Consider the following 18,871-nt stretch of genomic DNA (forward strand, 5'->3'; position numbering starts at 1 on the left):
CCAAACTGGTGGCACATCACTCTTTCCCTAAGGGAGACTATCTGCAGCAGATCAAAGGTTGGGAGATATTCCAGACTCCTCCCTCCTTCTCCCCTAGGATCTCACAGTTTACTGGAGGCAACGTTGAGCTTCCCAGGCAAACAGGCACCATCAGGGGAGAAGAAAATGTAAAAGCTCTCTTCTTGCCAACTGCCCCAAAATGAGCAAGTTTTGTCCACCCCGGTGGATTTGCCGTGAAGAGGTATCACACGGAAGAAACTGTCAATACTTCGCAGCCATTTTTACAATGAGCCTGTGTTTAGCAACACTCAGCTTTGTTTTATTATTGCATTTTATGAAGTTACCAAGACAACTGAGGCCAAGTCACAGAACCTTGACTTTATGTGCCATGAAAATTTAATAAAGAATGTTTAAAGGCTTTTAAGAGGCAGGAGTTTCAGCCTCGCAACAGAGCCCTGCTCAGAGGGAGGAGGGCTCCAGCACGGGGACGCTCGCCGGGCCTCGAAGGGCCTCTCTGTCGGGGACATCCAGGTGGGCCCAGGTTCCCTGGCATCGGTCTTGTTCTAGACATTTATTAAGGTAGTTCCCAGGCGCCAAGCCCATGACGGGTTTCTTACATTCATTACGACACAGTTGCCACCGTGGGGGCCAGAAAGAGGGCAGAGGGGCGAAGCCGCAGGTGCACGGTCACACAGCGAGAGCGCAGCAGGTCCAGCAAAAGAAGGCCCTCGTGTCCCTGTTGTGAGGCAGGTGGTTCTGCAGGGAAAATATCCCTCCTGACTTCCTGCATCAGCAGCCCTGGCCTTGCTCCCGCAGCCTGGGAAGAACCCAGGGGAGCCACAGTCAGGAGCAGGCAGCGTCCCTGTGGCCCGGGACCGCGGTCCTGGTCAGAATCCTAGCAAGCACCTTCACATTGGAGGAAATGTTTCCCAGGAGTCCCTTAGTGAGTGCGTTATGTTACCCCAGGGCCTGCGCACAGCCCTTTTCCCTCTGCTCGCTAAATAAGACTTAGAAGGAAATTGCCAGAAATGAGAAAATCGTCAGTAATTTTGCCATTTTATACAGAAGCTCCGTAGTGCTGTGTGTGTGTGTGTGCGCGCGTGTGCGTACCTGTAAGCGTTGTGCTGCATGGTTTTCCTAGTTAAATAAACACCAAGACTTCTGGTTACTAGAGACGGAGGTAACGGGGTAGGCTGAGGGTTCTACAGAGCTCCTTTGTGCCCCGGGAACAGAAAAAAAAAACCCTGTGGATTTATTTCACGAGGGAGAAACTCACATGCCATGTGGGAAAATCCCTCTCACATTCATCAAAGCAAATAGGAGGCTGGCAAAAGTTATCAACTGAGGCGAGGTGGATTTTAGGTTAATTGACCTCAGCGGGGGGAGAGGAGGACGGCCCCCTCGGCCACCAGGAACACCAGCTCCCCAGCGAGAGAGTTCATTTCTGAGCTTCGAGGGAAGGTGCTCAAACGCCGGCCCTCTCAAGCCCCAATTTTCAATTATCAGGCCAAGGAGTGTAGGACATTAATCAAGAAGTGAAAAAAAGAAGGAAGCTTTTTTGGCGTAATACTCTGCCAATCACAAGGCAGATTCTAGGTGTCGGAGGCACGGCACAGGCCATTTTTCAGCCTGCAGAGTGTCTTAAGCGTAAGGATGAAGGGCAGGTGGCGGGGGGCGGGGGGCGAGGAGCTGTTTTGGCTTCATTTGTCTTGATGGATGACAACATTCAAGAAGGAAAGTTTTTCCTTCGTCCCTTCACACTTCGTAGGAAGCCGGAGCGGGCCGAAGAGAGCATGGCATTTGAGCAGCCCGCTGGTTTGCAAAACACTTTCGTGTATGTTTGTGTTGGCTGTGTCTTGTCTTAGTTCCCAGGGACCAAGTGAGGGAGTGCCTGTCACCCCCTCGTTGGCCGAGGGACCTAGAGCCCGGGAGTGTGGTGGTTCCCAGAGCCCTCCTGGGGGGCTCGACATGGGAGGAGGAGGTTGGCAGGTCCATGTTGAGGCCCCAGAAGCCTGGGTGTGAGCTGAACAAGCCCCCAGCCTCACACGTCTCTGAAATGGGTCCCAAAGCCTCTGCCCTCTGGGTTTTGGGAGCGCCGAGTCTCTGTGCAGGGCGGGCACGATGCCAAGGAGGGAGCAGGGGGCCTCACGGTGGGTCCCCGCTCTGCCTTTTCTCCAGCCGCGAGCTTGGGCATCGGTGCCCTGTCTGTGAAGAGGGTGATAAGAACCCCCATCCCTCACCGGGTTGTTGGAGGGTCAGAGGACAGGATGGACGTGCCGGCACTTTGTAAACTGTGAAGCACTGAACAGATGTGGTTCAATTCACGTGGGAAAACGAGTTGGTTCTAGAAAGGCAGAAACGCCATTCCGAATGTCTGGGCTCCTCCGCAGACCGGTCCTACCACCCCCCCAACCATCGACATTCACATTCACATCGGGATTATCTACTCAGCTCTCCAACCCCACACAGACGCAGGGTCCTGCAGAGCTGAAGAGAAGGCGGGACACCTGACACAGGACCCCTGTGCGCATGACCCAGCCTGGCGGGCCTTTCTAAGGCTGAAGAAGAGGGGGTGCCCACCGGGGGCACTGCCCGCACCTGAGCCCAGGGCAAAGATACAAAGGACGACGGAAACACTACCCGGGGTGAGAAGGGCCATTGTCCGCTCAGGGTCATGGGGCAGCCACCATGCTGGGGACACGGAGGTATTGAGTGAATGGCCCTGGCAAGGTTTAAAATCCCATGATTGTTAAGGGTGTTCACAGGCTCGGGGAGGAGGAGCGCCATGACCCCACTCCTCCCCTGGGACTTGCTGGATATTTGTATTGTTTCAACCAGCATCTGCTAGACCCCCACCCCATGCTCGGAGGCCTGAGTGAATCCAGCACCTGCCTGACCCAGAAGAACTCCCAGCTTGATAAGGGTGAGAGCCCTGTGATGCCACGGGGCAAGCATGGTAATAACAGAACTTTCCAGATTCTCAAAAATAGACGGAGGGAACAGTTCATTTGGTGTGGGAGATTGCAGTGGGGCATTTGAGCTGGACGCTGAAGGTAAGTAAGTGTCCACTGGACGGAGGGAGGCCGTCCAGCACGGAAGGGTAAGCACAAGGGCGGGAGAGCCAGGAGCAGGTCCTGTCCCTGGGGCAGGAACCAGCACATTCTCTTCCCTAGGGGCAACAACACACAGAGAGTGCCCTGGGAGCATGGTGACCGGTGAGGGCAGAGGCCTTCCCCAGAAAAGCGTGGACCAGGCACAGCTTTAGGATGGAGAGGAAGGACGGGGCTGGATTATGAGCAGCTTGAACGTTGGGTTAAGGAGCACGGGCTTTATCTGGGCAGAGATGATGGCTGAATTAGGGGACCGTGTGATCGGTTCTGTGGTTCTCCGAATTCCTTTGGGTCCACTAGGGTTGGAGGACGGAGGACGAGTTGAGGGGGATGAGAGGCAGGAGGTGGTGAAGTCTGAGCCAGGGAGAGTGGACGGGGACCCTCAGGAGAACCAAGAGGGCGCCCGTTTGGGGGCGGAGGCCCTGCCTCCACGCACTTGCTAACAACTGCACTGAATCGGATGCGCCTTTATTAGCACCTACGGCAGGCTCCCCTCTGGCCAGGCTGTGGGGACCCAGCTCCCGGCTGTGACAGCAGAGAAGCCAAGCACACTTCCTAGGAGGCTGGAAGGAGGGCCGCAGGATGACCAGTGTGGAAGAGAAAGGGAGCCGACCGGTGCACCGGAAGTGACAGGTGTGGCAGGAGAGGCTGGGGTGGGGGCCAGACCCAGTGATGTACCCTGAGCTGAGACAGGCTGAACCTGATCTCCATTCATTGGACCTGCTCCAGAAAGCTGGCCCTTCAGGGACCTCAGCCAGAGGAACATTAAGGGCTGATGTGGCTGGAGTGCGTGCACGTGTGTGCATACGTGTGTGTGCGTGTGTGTGAATCAGTGGGAGGGGGAGGAAGGGGGACTAGGGGAGAAGAGGCCCGGATGGATCCTGAGGGCCCTACCCCAGAAATAACACAGGTAGAACACGGGGCACTCCGCTCCTCATGGGGCGTCTCTGGGCCCCGGATCCCTGTCTCCGGTTCCCCTCTTCCAGGAGAAAGGACGTGTGTGTCTTTGCTATATCACTTCAGCTGCACCCTGAAACGTGAGGGGTGTGGGAAACAAAGGGGGTAAGTGGGGCTTCCCATAGGCACCAAGGAGGTGGGGGACATCTCCTGTCGCTCACTCTGATAAGGGAGCAGCATCGAATTCTTCCTGTTGAACAGCATTGAGAAGAAAGGGCCCAGTCTGTCCCTTACTGGCCTCTTGTAAAATGGCGGCCTGATTTTCCCGACATTCACCCCGTGGGGTGCAGGTCTCAGGCCCTGCCTGCAGAGGAGGGGCTCCTTCCAGACAGTGAAGGGTTGAGCAGAGCCACCTGCCTGCATGTGACCTGCAAGGGTGGGGACAGGACATTCCTCACTGTGAGAACTGACATGCTCAAATCATCCCAAACAATGTGGCTCGGTTTCCCACCCCCCACCCCCCCCCCCCCCCCCCAACCCAATGTGTTTGGTTGATTTTGGAACTGAAAACTGCACTCCATTTTGGCAAGTGAATGCTTTCTGGAAAAAAAAAAAAAAAAAAGAAGAGTTGTGTTGAAAAGACTCTTTGCTGCTCCCAGCTGCTAACACGTGTGAGAGACTCCTTTGCTGCGAGGCCCATTTGCTCTGGCAATAACAGGGACTGAAGAGCGGGGACGGGGCCTTCAAAGTCTGCTTCTCACAGCAGACCACTTAGAATCACTGATTGTCCTGGCCCATGTCACAGGGCTGCAGGAGAGCGGGCAGGGCCCCGGGGTGGGGGGTGGGGGGTGGGGAGGGCAGGCAGACCTGGAGCAGAGGCGATCGGAACTTGAGTCACGCTCACCAGGGGACATAAAGGAAATGGGGCTCAGGGGTCAACCAACAGAACTGGACCAAGCCTCACTCTCCCACGGGACCCCCCCCCAGGCCGGCCTTTGCTCCTCTGAAAATGGGAACAGCGTTACAAAACTACCCGAGCTGACTGATACCTCTAGAATGTCCCTATGCAGGGGCGCATCAGGTTCCTCCGCCCCTCCCGTCTTAGGTCACCTGTCCTGTTTTTGCTTGGGAAACAAGGTCATCACAGGTGGCTCTTGTCACCAAGCAGCCCAGAGCGAGTTCTGCGGGGCTTGGTTTTCCAAAATGCCACCTTTGGCTGCCTCTGAACCTTCCCCTCTGAGAAGGGGTTCGCCTGGGGACACAGATGGAGAAAAGGAAAGGGTCTCCTGGAAGGGGGGGTGTGGGCGCCCCTTGTCCTGAGCTTCTGACACCATGCTCCCCCTCACACCGGCCCGTAAGGGGGTTTTCTTGTCCTCCCCTCGGAAGCCCCTCCTCCCACCCAGGGGCCCTGTGGCAAGTGCCTGCCAGGCACCTGCCGGCCAGGTGATGGCACCTCATCCGTGTGGGGTGAGGGGGTGCCGTCACAGGACCCTGGGACTCCTGCTTTGGGGTCAAGGTCAAACAAAATCAAACAAAATGACTTCTGAGGCTCCTGTCAGCCCTGAGACTCTAGGAGCCTTTACCTGGTTACTTCTTGGTTAGTTCTTAATGAATAACAAACCGAACATGACAGTGACAGGCAAGCTAATGAAATAAATGAGGCCAGTCTGTTAACTACACCCGGGGAGCACACGATCGGGATGGGAGAGTCGGGCGTGCCCACACACTAGCTCCACTCGGTTTTCACAGCACGGTGGCAGGAAATCAGCGTGATGTCCCCGGGAGTTAACCAGTGTTCTCTCGGAGGCCCCGGCAGACCCAAGTCTCAGCTCTCTCGAGTTCTTTCCTCTCTGCAGCTCGGGCTCAGGATCGCTGGCGCCCCGTGCCCCGAACGCAACAGTTTTACCCCGGTGGCTGCTTCCTGTGAGCCCAGAATAGAAGATGCCATCTGTCGCGTTTGGGATGTCATATGTCCACCGATGACTCACACATAGTTGGACCACCGAGAGGAAGGCGGGCGGGTGCCATCAGCCTGTTTCAAAGCACAGCTCAGCAGAACATGGAGACGGCATGTCAGGCAGGGGGCTGTCCCGCGGGGGTTCTCCGCAGCCTGCCCTCTGTCCACAGGCGGGGAGCACAGAGGGTCCTCTTCGGCCCCGGAGGGCTTACCCTTCATCGGCAGCATCGAGTGGCCATCAGGACAGAGCGTGTCTGGAATGCGCTGCCTTGGGGGCGCTGTTTGTGCAGGACGGGGGGTGGCCCTCCACCGGCGGGGCCGAGGGGGTGGCGTCCGGGGGGCTGCCGCTGTCCAGGGGCCGGCCCCCCGCCGGGCCGCTGCGGCCACACACCAGGCGCTTTTCGTCCAGCAGGGACAGGTGGTATTCACATAGGTCGATCAGCGAGGCCACCTGCTCGTGGAGCGGCAGCGTCTTGAACTTCCTCTGAGCCAGGTAGAAGAAAGCCTCCACGAAGGCCTGCAAGCACATTCCTGCGGACAGAGAGACCAGCGTTAAGAGGGGGGCGGGGGTTGTGTGCCAAAGGGGCCCGCACGCTGCCCGGGGAAGGCGCCGCTCTAGCCACCAGGCTCCTTGCTCACCACCATTTCCATCCCGGGAACTTTAGTTTCTGGGTTAAACTCCCAGAGGGCCTGCCTCGTGCCAGGCACCAGCTGGGCGTTCACGACCATCTGCGGAGTCGACCCCTTCATCAGTCATGTGGGGGAGGCTCAGTTAGCACTGGTTTACAGACGAGGAAACTGAGTCTCAGAGAAGCGGAGCCCGCTGGGCAAAGTCACACGGGTAGGAGGTGGCAGAGCTCATATGCAGCCTGGCCCAAGGCCTCATCCCTCTGTGCCACCATAAAACATTCGAGTCAAAACCCAGCCCCTGACGTCGATAACAACGGGGAAAGTTTGCTCCTCAGAGACCCCTGACGGCGATGCCCTACATGTCGATAGAGGTGTTGGTTACGTGGGTGTGGGGGCCTGTCACACACTGTGCCTGAAGGTTTGTGCGTTTTGCTGTATGCAAATTTTACTTCTCTCTACCCCTTCTCTCTCCCCGAAATGATATTCTAGAAGGTCATGGCAGTCCCCACTATGTCCCTGAAACGTTCTTCCCTTACATTGCCTCATAAATTCCTACTCATCGTTGGGATCGGAGCTCAAAATCCCCCGCTCAGGAAAAGCTTCCCTGATCCCCAGATCAGACGCGGCCGCTGGGACGGGCTTCTAGCCCTTTCCTTTGCAGCCGACGGCGGCCCGTTCGGTGTTTATTTGTGTGGTCCTTCCAACAGCCTCTCTCTTCCCGGCTGAGTTGGGACCTCCAGCTCACCTCTGCTCCCCCAGGGCCAGATGCCCAGTGCTCAATATACAACGCTGAATACATGAGTGAATGAATGGATGAATGAACAAATGGGTTAGTGCTAGGTACTTTACAGACATCGCCACTGATCCTCACAACACCTTTTTGAGATCAGTGTTATTATGCCCCGCTTTGCAGATGAGGAAACCAACATTCAGAGAGGCTGAGTAACTTCCCTAAGGTCACGCAGCCAGAGAATAGTGGCCTGGAAATTCAAACTCTGGCTCCCAATTCTTTTTTTTTTTTTAAGTTTATGTATTTTTAAGATTTTTTAAATGTTTATTTATCTTTGAGAGAGACAGAGAGAGAGAGAGAGAGAGTGCGAGCAGGGGAGGAACAGAGAGAGAGAAGGAGAGAATCCGAAGCAGGCTCCAGGCTCTGAGCTGTCAGCACAGAGCTCGATGCAGGGCTGTAACTCATGATTATGACCTGAGCCAAAGTCGGAAGCTCAACCGACTGAGCCGCCCAGGTGCCCCTGACTCCCAATTCTTTCAATAAGTGGTACTACATACAAAGTTCTGAGTCTTTCCAATGTCCAAGCAAAACTGAACCCCATGACCCAAAGTCAGGGGATTGCCTGGACTCCTCGGGGAAGGTGACGCTCAGGCTGGACGGAACGCCACAGGCATTTTAGAGGAGGCTGGCTTTGGGGCGCCTGGGTGGCGCAGTCAGTTAAGCGTCCGCCATCAGCCAGGTCACGATCTCGCAGTCCGTGAGTTGGAGCCCCGCGTCAGGCTCTGGGCTGATGGCTCGGAGCCTGGAGCCTGCTTCCGATTCTGTGTCTCCCTCTCTCTCTGCCCCTCCCCCGTTCATGCTCTGTCTCTCTCTGTCCCAAAAATAAATAAAAAACGTTGAAAAAAAATTAAAAAAAAAAAAAGAGGAGGCTGGCTTTGCCTCTGCTAATCCATACCTTCCCAGTGGCCTTGCTCCCCTGCTTCTGTCCTCAGGCAGAAGCCTGGCCTGGAGGCTTAAATACTGGATTATAGATGGACCCTGGGATCTGAGAGCTCTTCTTGTGTTGGGAACTTGAGCTGAGCAAAGTTGTTTCTTTGTCTCCATCCGAATCCATCCAAGCTTTTTTGCTCAGCTTTTCTTGGCTCCAGATGCTCTCTCCAGGGCTCCGTTTGGCCCTGACAGGAGGAGCTGATAAAGGGAACAGGGACCCTGGCGTAAAACCTTCTTAATACAAACAGAGGTCTCGTGCAGAGAGACACAGGGGAAAGGGAGCTTCCGTCTGAATTGGGAGACAGGGGTTTCCTAATCACTGACAAGGGGCCAGGGCTCTCCTAGAGTGTGAGCGTGGATGCATGCATGTGCACCTGTGTGCATTTGTGCATGCGTGCACGTGCGTCTGTCACAGTCAGCGGGAGGGTCAGACCCAAGCAGGGTGCAAGGGGCCAGGATCCAAAGCCAGAGAAACCCAATGCAGTCCCAGCCTCCCATTCCAGAACTGTGTGATCTCGACAGTGCTACTCAAAGTGTGGACGGCAGATGGGTGCCGAGTCCGGGAACTGTGTGTCCCCGGTCTCTGACAAGATAAGGAGCCTGGGCCAGAATATAAATCACCCTCCTCATCAATCACATTGTTTAGTTCAGCTGGCAGTATTCTGTAGCAAGTCTTTCTCTACAAAGGAAGTGGCACTGGTTTACATTTTGGCTCAAAGCCTCTTGTCCAGGACTGTACAGAACAGTTCGTGGATTGCAACTTTGAGCCGCCCTGGTCTACACACCCCTTCCCCCCGCTTTAATGCACATGACACTGTGGTGCCTTGGATGGCTCAGTCAGTGGAGCATTTGACTTGGGCTCAGGTCACGATCTCACGATTCGTGGGTTCAAGCCCCACACTGGGCTTTGCGCTGACAGCACGGAGCCTGCTTCGGATTCTCTCTCTCTCCCTCTCTCTCTGCCCCTCCCCTGCTCGTGCTCTCTCTCTCTCTCAAAAATAAGTAAACATTAAAAAACAAATTTACCATGCATGATCTTGTCAAAATGCAGATTCCGGGGTGAGGCCTGAGACACCGCATTCCCAACACGCTTCCTGGTGGTGCCCGCGTGGCTGCTCTCTGGAGCACAGTCTGAGTAGCAAGCACTGAATGCGTTTTACTCAACCAATATTAGTTTCTTTCCCTTAATTAAACTAATAAGGCTACGATTGAAGCAGTAATGCACAGAAAAAATATAAAGGACCTTTTCTGGGCAAAAAATATGACTAAATCATCTGGAAAGGAGACCTTCTAAAATGAGAAAGGAGACGTCCTATGTTATACTGGGTTTTGTTTTTGTTTGTCTACATGTCCTGATTTTCTAGAGTAAACACATACCTTATTTTATTTATTTTTTTTTTGTGGAATCTAAAAACAAAACAAAATGAATAAACGAACAAAAAGCAGAATGAGACCTATAGATACAGAAAATAGGCTGATGACTGCCGGAGGCGGTGGGGTGGACAAAATGGGTAGGAGGGGAGAGGGCAACACAGGCTTCCCATTATGGAATGAATAAGTCACGGACCCAATTTTAAAACGTGCAATGGAAAATTCTAGGAGGTGGAAAGAGGCGAGGCAGGGGTAGCTGCTTCTCACTGTGAACCCTTTGCTACCACTTGAATTTGAGGTTCTGTGCATGTATCACTTTGAAGAAAACACAATGCCACCTTCCTGAATACAGGTTCTGCTTTGATACAGTTTATATACATGCAAGGAAGATAGAAGCAGAGTGAGGAGTAAGGGACATTACTGACTCTTGCAGGAACCAGGCTTGCTGTGCGGGGTGCTCTGACCCCACTACGACTCTCATTGTGCCTGTGAGAAAACAAAGGCCCAGAGAGACCAAATAACTTGAGCTCGGGTTACATGCCGATAAGGGCAGCAGGGCTGGGATGGATTTGAACCGGCCTCATGCACTGCAGGTCCTGAATCTCATTCCTGGAATAAGGAATGGGCAAAATGGGTAGGGCTTTGATGGGCAGAGATGAGCCGGAAGGGGTGGGCTGGGCCGAGAATAGGGAGGAGGGAGGAGGAGGTGGGGCGTGTGGCCCCAGTGATGGCCTCGGGCACCTGCCACAGGACAGGTGGGGAAGGGGCAGCTGGACTAGACCAGAGAGGACTGGAAGGCCAGGGGACATGAGCCGGGAGCCACGGAAGGGGTCCGAGGAGAGCGAGCCGAGATCCAGTGGCGGAGTCCCATGCCTCGTACAGCCTGAGCACATTCTCCGGTCAGGGGATTCCTGTTTTGTACAGTGGAGTGTGTTTGTTGGTTTTATTCCTCGAACGCAATCCTGTGAGGTGGGTGGAGGCTCAGAGCCCTGCCCTGACAGACCTCCCTCACCAGAAGGGACTCATCTAAGGGACTCTTGTCTCTTCATACCCAGCCGAGCACCATCCCTCCCAGCGATCCAAAAGCCTGGTCTAGCAACTTCCTTTTACAGAAGAGGGGAGTGGAATCGAGGCCCAGCATAAGCAGGACTAGGACCCCAGGTCTCCAGACCTCAAACTGCACTACCATCACCAGCACCAAAATAAGAAGGCAAGCCAGACACTTCTCAGGCCAGGGACAGGGGAGAAGGGCTGTCTCAGCCTGTCTACACTGGCCAAGAGCCCCACAGAGTATGTCTGAGAGAGCCTGAAGGCCAGTGAGGGTTGGGAAGAAGGACACCCCACACTGCATACCATGCACATGTGGGTCGCAGGTCCCCACAATGGCCGCCTTGAGGGGCTGAGTGTCTTGCTCCTCATTTCATCAATTGGCCCAGGAAATGGCGGCCGGACTCAGCTCGATATTTGCTGAGCTGCAGAGAATCGAGCTTTGGAGGGTTCTGAGGGACTAGGGGTGGGGGCAGGAAGAAAACAGGAGGAGGAAATGCACTTAAGATAGTCCAAGTGGCCTTCCCGGGGTAGGGCTGCTGGGGTTCCCACCTGGCTGGACTCCCCTGCCCTTTCCAGATCCTCACTGACAGTCCACATGTTCCCTCTGGGGCTGTCTCCTTCTTTCCTTTATTTTCTTTCATTCATTCATTCTTTTGGAGAGAGAGAAAGAGAGAGAGCGTGCGCTCAAGATTGGGGGAGGGGCAGAGAGAGAGGGAGACACAGAATCCCAAGCAGGCTCCAGGCTCCGAGCTGTCAGCACAGAGCCTGATGAGGGGCTCGAATTCAGGAACCGCGAGATCATTGCCTGAGCCGAAGTCAGACGCTTAACCAACCGAGCCACCCAGGCGCCCCTCTCCCTCTTTCTTACATACAGTGAGAAGGCCAACAGAAAGCAAAGGCAAGCTCATGAATGTCCGCTTTCTAGAACCTAAGCGTCCTTGACAACTGACCTTCAAACCATTCTGTCTACAGAAGATGTGTTTTCACTCGTAATAACAACATGCACAAAACTTTGTAGTTACTGTGCTTAAAATGGTATCGTGAACATTTTTGTATGTTGCTCTATAGCCTTCATAACATTATTTTAATAGTGGCAGAATATTGCATCAAATCTTACTTTGTATATCATTTCGCCATATCCCCCACTGTTGAACACCGAGGCTAGTTACATTTCCTTCACTATTAATGAGAACATAAGCACAATCATAAGCACTTGACACATCACTGTTTTTATTTCTGATGCATTTATTGTTTTGCAATAAAACCCTAGGAATCTGGGGTGGGGGGCATTAAATGTTAAGTCTGGTTTTGGTAGTTAATTTCATGTTAAAAATACTTAAGCCTTACAGAGTCCTCAAATGGACAAAGCACGTGAATGGGTAGTTCACATACATTAGCAAGGAAGAGAGAAAACCTGCCATTGAAGCCTACTGCTCACCCATTAGCAAAAACGTAAAACAACGCTACCGGTGAGTTGATGGTGAAATTGCTAGGGACTTTTGACAAGCAACTCGGCAGAAGTTTTTAGAGCCATGCGAGTATTTCAAAACATTTCTTCCAAAGGAAAACAAAAAGCACACAATGGTATTCACCGGCAACTTACAGCACCGTGTGGGGGCGGGGGAGGGACTTATAGGGTATTTTTGTATCTTTCTTTCTATTTTTCTGTATTTTCCAAGTAAGATAATGCATGTTCATTGTTGATAATAATTAGAAAAAAATATATATATATATATACATATATATATATATAATCTTAAAAATACCCCAACCCAGCCTCTAAGGTCTGGAGGTCTAGGACGCTACACTTGGCCCATCCCCAGGTAGAGCTAATGGCCCTTCGTTGGGGTTGCCCCTTGTTTCCTCCTATATATTGGGACAAATCCATGGGTACGTGGCTGTCTCCCCAGTGGGACTGTGTGCTCCTGCAGGCGGGGACATTGCCCCAATCTTCTCTGCATCTTCAGTGCCCAGCACAGCCTGGCACACAGCAGGCACCAATAAGGAGCCATTTAATCCCCTTGAATGGGCTGCGACCTTCTCAGCGATCTTGTGACGCAGGTGTTATTGTTGCCACTTTACAGCTGAGGCCAGCAAGGTAAGCCAAGGGGCACAGGGAAAGACGACCCTCTGAGAACCCTTCTCTTAGACGCCGTGCAGACTCCTGAGACCAAGATGGTCCAGACCGGAGGCTCTAGAAGTCTAGGGTCCCCTGAAGGGCTCGTGCAAACACAGACTTCGGGTCCCTCCCCCGGAGCTCCGGGCTCGGAAGCTCCGAGAAGTTGCACTCCTACCGCGTGCTCAGGTGCCTCTGAGGCTGCTGGTCCAGGGACCCCACTTTGAGAACCCATCCCTTCCTCCCCATCCTCCTCCTCACTGCCGAGTCCAGTCTGTCCACACTCCACCCTGAACACTCATCTGCAAAACGCGGCCTATTTGCAAAAGGACCTGCCCCCGAGCTTTGAGAAGCTGGATTTTGGGCTAAGAAGGTCTGCCTTTTAAGACGTTCTGAGGGAGTTATTTTTAAAATCTCAAATGATGGAAGCCAAAAAGCCATGACATCGTTCCAGCTTTGCATTTAGTCCTCTCTCGGTTTCCTTGGTTTCCGAGAAACCGCACACCCCCCGTCTCTCCCGGCACCATCCCTTGACCACTAAGTGGGGCAGAGCTCCGTGGCCCTCGCCAAGGCCCTGCCCTTCTCTAGCTGTGCTGAGGAAGATGAGGCTGGAAAGGTTCACAGGCCATGCCACAGAGGGCCCTGTGGACCATGATCAGACTTTGGGTTCTATGCCGAGGAAGACGGGAGGCCACCGGTGAGATGGGAAGTGACGTGATCGGTGCGGCTGCTGTGTTGAGACCAGGGAGACGGGGCACATGTGAAAGAAAGGACAGCAAGGAGGTCCCGAGGGGCTACTGCCCCAGTCCAAGCAAAGGCTGTGGGTGGCTTGGACCAGAGCAGTAGTGACAGAGGCAGTGAGGGTGATAAGATTCCAGACAGAGTCTGAGGGCAGTGCAACAGGTCCGAGAGCTGCTGCTGGGTTGGACGTGGATGTTAAGGGCAAGTCAAGAGCCCTCATGAAGGAGGACCTCTAACACCAGGGGAGGACTTGCCTTCCCCTCAAGGACCATGGTTTTTAAACGTCTTATGCATAAAACAACCTGGGGACCTTGCCAGAAATGCAGGCTCCTGTTCCCGTCTCCCGGAGATTCTGTGTGTTGGCCATGAGGCCCCTGGAGTTGTACTTGTACCCGCAGGGCTGGGGACTCTGCACCCACGGGTGATCGGGAAACTTTGGAACCAACGCTCCGTCTTGGCCATCTCCTTAAAGGCTCTCGAGGAGGCAGGGAAGTAAAGAGGTTAAGAAGCCTAGTGCTGGGCTGGCCCTGCTGTGGGCAATCATGAACCATGGGGGATGCCCAGAACAAACGTCCTCCTCTGGAACCCCACTGCCCACCCCTCCTCCCCTCACCGTCTTTGTCCGCTGCGGCTGCCAGGACAAAAACACCATGGCCTGGGGGGAAGGGTGGGGGCTTAAACAACAGAACTTTACTTTCTCACCGTTCTGGAGGTAGAAAGTCCAAGATCAGGCTGCCAGCAGGTTTCGGTTCTGGTGAGGGCTCTCTTCCTGGCCTGCATATGGCTGCCTTCTCGCTGTGTCCTCATGTGGCACAGACACTGAACCAGCTCTCTGGGGTCTCTTCTTATAAGGACACCAGTCTCTCCGGATCGGGGCCCCAGCCTTATGACCTCATTTTAACTGCTACTTCCTTAGAGGCCCCATCTCCTAATACAGTCACATTGGGGGTTGGGGTTTTAACAATTCCATAGCATCCCAACTTCTCGGTTCTGTTTATGGCTCATCCAGCACCCGGACACACTCTCCTACCGCCGCCCAAGTCTTTGCGATCACCTGAGCCGTTGAGGAGAAATAGAAGAAATCCTCCCCCCCCCCCCCCCCCCGCCCTTTCTGGCTCCTCCGCCAGCTGCCTGAAAAACCCTCACAGCTCAAACTTGGAGTTGGAGGCATCTCTTTGGTAACATTGCTTTAGCGACCTGTCACCGTAAACGTAATGAAAATAAACCATAATAGTTAATAATTATGGAGCCCTCGTTATGTGCCAGGCCCTGATCTAAAGGCTTCGTGTGCATTAACTTAAATCCCACAGAAGCCCTTCAAAGCAGGTGTCAATATCAGTCCCGTTTTACACAGAGACTTGCCAAAGTCGCACAGCTGGAAGGGGGCAGATCACAAGAACCATTCTCGAAACTTCTTTACTCTGTGGCTGCTTCGAGGGCCTTCAAAGAGATGGCCAAGTCGAGCGTTACGTCGGGTCGTTTAGAAGGAGGAAATGAAGGAACAATGCCCGCCTGGCCCCGGGGGAGGGACGGGCCCCATCCATCTCTGCTGGCTGTCGGCAAGGAGGTGTGGATCTGCCAGTCTCTGCAAACAGGCATCCCCCACCTGCCTCCCATGCCTGAAGATAAGCCATGGAGCGTTTTCCCCAACTTTATTTTGGGTTGACGGCTGTCACTGGAGAAAGCAGCCTTTGCAACATTCTGGATGTGGCCATACACACGTCTCCCACCCGAGACTGCCACCTGCTTACTGGGATGCGGCCCCTGACAGACCATGGCCTCATTCTGTCGGTCAATGGGCGAGGGTGGGCCCACGGGCTCCTTCTGGCCTCAAAAGTCACCCCCAACCCTGGGGAGGGGTCCTCGCGCACAGGACATAATGAACGCGCTGGGGGCTGCCCTCCAATGACCCCATCATCTACCCTGGGGCTCCAGGACGGAAACAGCAAGAATGCCTCGCCAGCTTACGAGGCATATCCGTTTTCTCCTCTGGTTCTCAGGGTGATCTTCAGAAGGAGACGCTGTCGCTGAGGAGTGCAGACCCAGAGAGGCCAGGTGGCCTGCGAGGGGGACCAGACAGCATTGTACCCATGCCTACCTGACGTCCAAACCTCGTTGTTTCTCCTGCATGACGATCTTCTTAACATCTGACATTTATGTATTATTTTACAGTTTACAGAACACATTTGCATAGATGATATAATTAAATCCAAATCATTGTTGACAGCCAGGCATATTATCCCAGACTGAATAGGAGACATTTTTTTTCCTCTCGAAAATACCTGAGCTTCCTTGCTATAATTCTATTCCAAGGTGCTGGTGTGCTGGGCTCGGCCGGCTACATGCCAGCTCCTTCCGTCTCCCCATGATTTAAATCTTTCTTATTACCCACCTAGAATAGATGTTTCCGTCTCCAAGTGAAATTCCAAACGTGTAAGTATACACGCTTTCTGGCTGGACATGTTGGTGGGAAATAAAGCTGAACGATCTTGCCTGGAATTAGCTGAATGATTCCTATCTGCGCGGGGGAATGTTCCCCGCAAGGGTTGTCTGTGAAGCCTTCACCAACTCCAAGGTGGTTAATCACCGGAAGCGTTCCCCACATCCTTAGGGGGCCTTGCAGCCTGGCTCCTGTTTGCTGAGGCACAATCCCTCCAGACATTAGTGCAGTTGCTCCGGGCCAGGGCTGGGGTCTCAAAGGACCGGAGCATCTCCCATGAGGCGGCATTGGGCTCATGGGACGGTGACGGGGGGTCAGATGCACTGGTCGGGGTCCAGCTCTGCCGTGGCCTCGCGGCCTCGTCCTCAGCAAGGGGTTTCCCCTCGGCGGGTCTCCGTTTCTGCGTCTGTAAAGTGGGGACGTCACATCGTCCCCAACTGGCTTTTACACGGCACCACCCAGAGGAAGCCCAACACAGTGCTTGATAACCCGAAGCCTCCGGTGACCTCCCCACCCAAGGTTTCTGCGCCATCACCACACTTTCCTAGGGTGCCGTCGTGACATTGGCTTCATTTTCTTCTTTTATGGCGGGGAGCTGACTGCTTGTCTCTACACTAGACTATCGTGAGGCCAGGGCACCTTTGCCCCCATCCCCAGCGACCGTGAGCAGGTGCTCAACAGTTGTTTGTGGAGTAAATGAGCAGACTGGCTGGGATTACAGACAGGAAAAATCGTGCAGTTGGTAAGGAGACCGGGGTTCTCGGAAGGGCGGCTGTCCCTGAGTACAGCGGGGCTTTGAACCAGTCACCTCCCCTCTCCAGGCCTCAGTTTCCCCTTCGGTAAAATGAGCAGCAAACTGGGCGATTTCTTGGGACTCCGGGAGCATTGGGAGGGATGGTGGCTTCTGAATATTTTTTTAAAAATGGTAGCAACAAAAATCACAAGCTGCACGTATTGGGGGCGTTCTGCCCACTAGGAGTCACACTGTGCGTTTTCCCTGCCCGTTCACGTAATCTGGTGGCAGCCCTGAGTGGTCCCACCACCCGCCCAAAGTCGCACCGTTGGACAGTGGCCATGCCGGGGTTCCCACCACTGCTCTGCACTGCCTCTCCCCAAACCAGATGGAGACCTCCAGAAGGCGCATCCTTTCAGGGAAGAGAGAGCCTCCCTCCTGCCACTCCCCACCCAGCTCAAGAACAGAATGGGACACACCCAGTCGTTGTATTTCTGCGTTACAGCAGCAACAAGCCACTATCACCTTTGTCCTTGTCTGGACGGAAAAATTAGTAAGCGTCAGGAAGGAACCATAGATAGACCTTGCAGAAAAACCATTATCGCCAGGAGCCCGGGACACCCAAATAACGAACACAACCAAAGATGCAAGCAGGACTTCCATCATTTCGTTAGGCACAGGGCACACAGCGCAAAGTGGCCCAAGGTCCCACCGCAGACCCGTCCGGCGTCACCCGACTCCACCGCGGGTAGACACAAGTTCCTGAGTCGCTGGCTGGGAAGATGGTCACCGCTTCCTGCAACTCGAGACATTTCTCCTGGGATTAATGGCTCCCGCAGGACCTTCCGAGGCTCAACACATTCCGCAGCAAGTGGTCAAAACCTCTGGCTTGGAAAGGGTTTCAGAGATAACGAAATCCAGGCCCTCACAGGACAATAACGCTCAAAAGGGTAAGAATTAATCTGAGTGGTGCTCAATATGTACCAGGCCCTGCGGCCAGCTCTTGAGGGGCACCTCTCATTTCACCCTCAAAACGAAAGTCTGGGGGATAGATGCCTTTATAACCCTTTGGCTGTTTACCAGCAAAACTGCCTTTGTCTTGTGTTTTGTTTGTTATCTGGGCGCTGCAGGCTTCTGGGGTGCACAGAAGCACAGACATTCAGGCAGGGTCCAGTGGCCTGGGGGTGGGGTGGGGATTCAAACCCGGGCTGTGAATCTGTCCTCTTGGCACTCTGCGCCCCGCATCAGGCTTACTTAGAGAGGCAGGGAGGGGGCCACAAGTTACCTTAGCGCAACTGCTGTTAGCACCGTCTATCCGACTGAAGCTCCCCTGTGAGATTCTGAGCCACGGTTGCCCTCCTGGCATTGCTGACAACAGGCATCTGACCCCCACTTGGTCGTCTCCAGCGGCGGGGTGCTCATCACCTCCCCAGGAGACCCTTTCTCACCGTGTGCTCCAGCTCTCTGCCTCCATCGGAGCTCAACTGAGCAAAGCCCTGCACGGGTGTCCCTTTCCACGGCGCAAATCTAACTCTTCTTCCCCACAATGGCCTGGCTCTAGAGGGTTTGTATGCCAGGAGCCGGGGCAATTCGATTCAAGTCCACAAACACTGGCCAACAGCCACCAAGTGGATACACAGGTGTGCGAGCCCTCCTCTGCCAGAGCGGAGAGGAAAGTGTGTGTGTGTGTGTGTGTGTGTACACGTGCGCTCACGCTCTGGGGAGGGGACAGGGTTAGAACGCAGGGGGAGCAGCAGAGAATTGCAGGAGGAGAGGTAGGTGGTTTGGAGTCTGTGCCTGGTGCTCCCAGCTCAGCAGTGTCTCCGCTTCTGAACCTCGCCCATCGGCCACCAAACATACCAGGCTCTCGCACTGATTAGAGGCTGCCTTGACGTTGTATCTCACCTTTCTAGTTCTGCTCCCGGATCAGCTCCCCCCTCCCCCCGAACTGCTCCTGCCAAGAGACCGGGCACCTTCCGTTCCCCTTCCCAGCTCTCGCGGCAGCGTTGGCCAGAGGGGAAGCCTCCCTCCTTGAAGTGCGTCCTCCCCACTTCTCTGATGCCCGCTCTCTGGCTTTTCTTTGCATCTTTCCGGCAAGTCCTGGCT

The 18,871-nt window shown here is 54.2% G+C and overlaps 1 protein-coding gene across 5 annotated transcripts in view; it reads right to left on the bottom strand.

Moving 5' to 3' along the window:
* Positions 1 to 297: 297 nt before the first annotated feature.
* Positions 298 to 18,871, bottom strand: part of TTLL11 (tubulin tyrosine ligase like 11) — a 243,536-nt gene continuing 224,962 nt past the window's right edge. For all 5 annotated transcript variants that reach the window (XM_043565834.1, XM_043565835.1, XM_043565837.1 and 2 more), the window contains one exon: positions 298 to 6,495. In XM_043565834.1, coding sequence (XP_043421769.1) covers positions 6,203 to 6,495 — 293 coding nt within the window. In that variant the 3' untranslated portion in view covers positions 298 to 6,202. The remainder of the gene's footprint in view (positions 6,496 to 18,871) is intronic.

Source organism: Prionailurus bengalensis, chromosome D4, assembly GCF_016509475.1.
Source record: "Prionailurus bengalensis isolate Pbe53 chromosome D4, Fcat_Pben_1.1_paternal_pri, whole genome shotgun sequence".
NCBI classification, from domain to species: domain Eukaryota; kingdom Metazoa; phylum Chordata; class Mammalia; order Carnivora; family Felidae; genus Prionailurus; species Prionailurus bengalensis.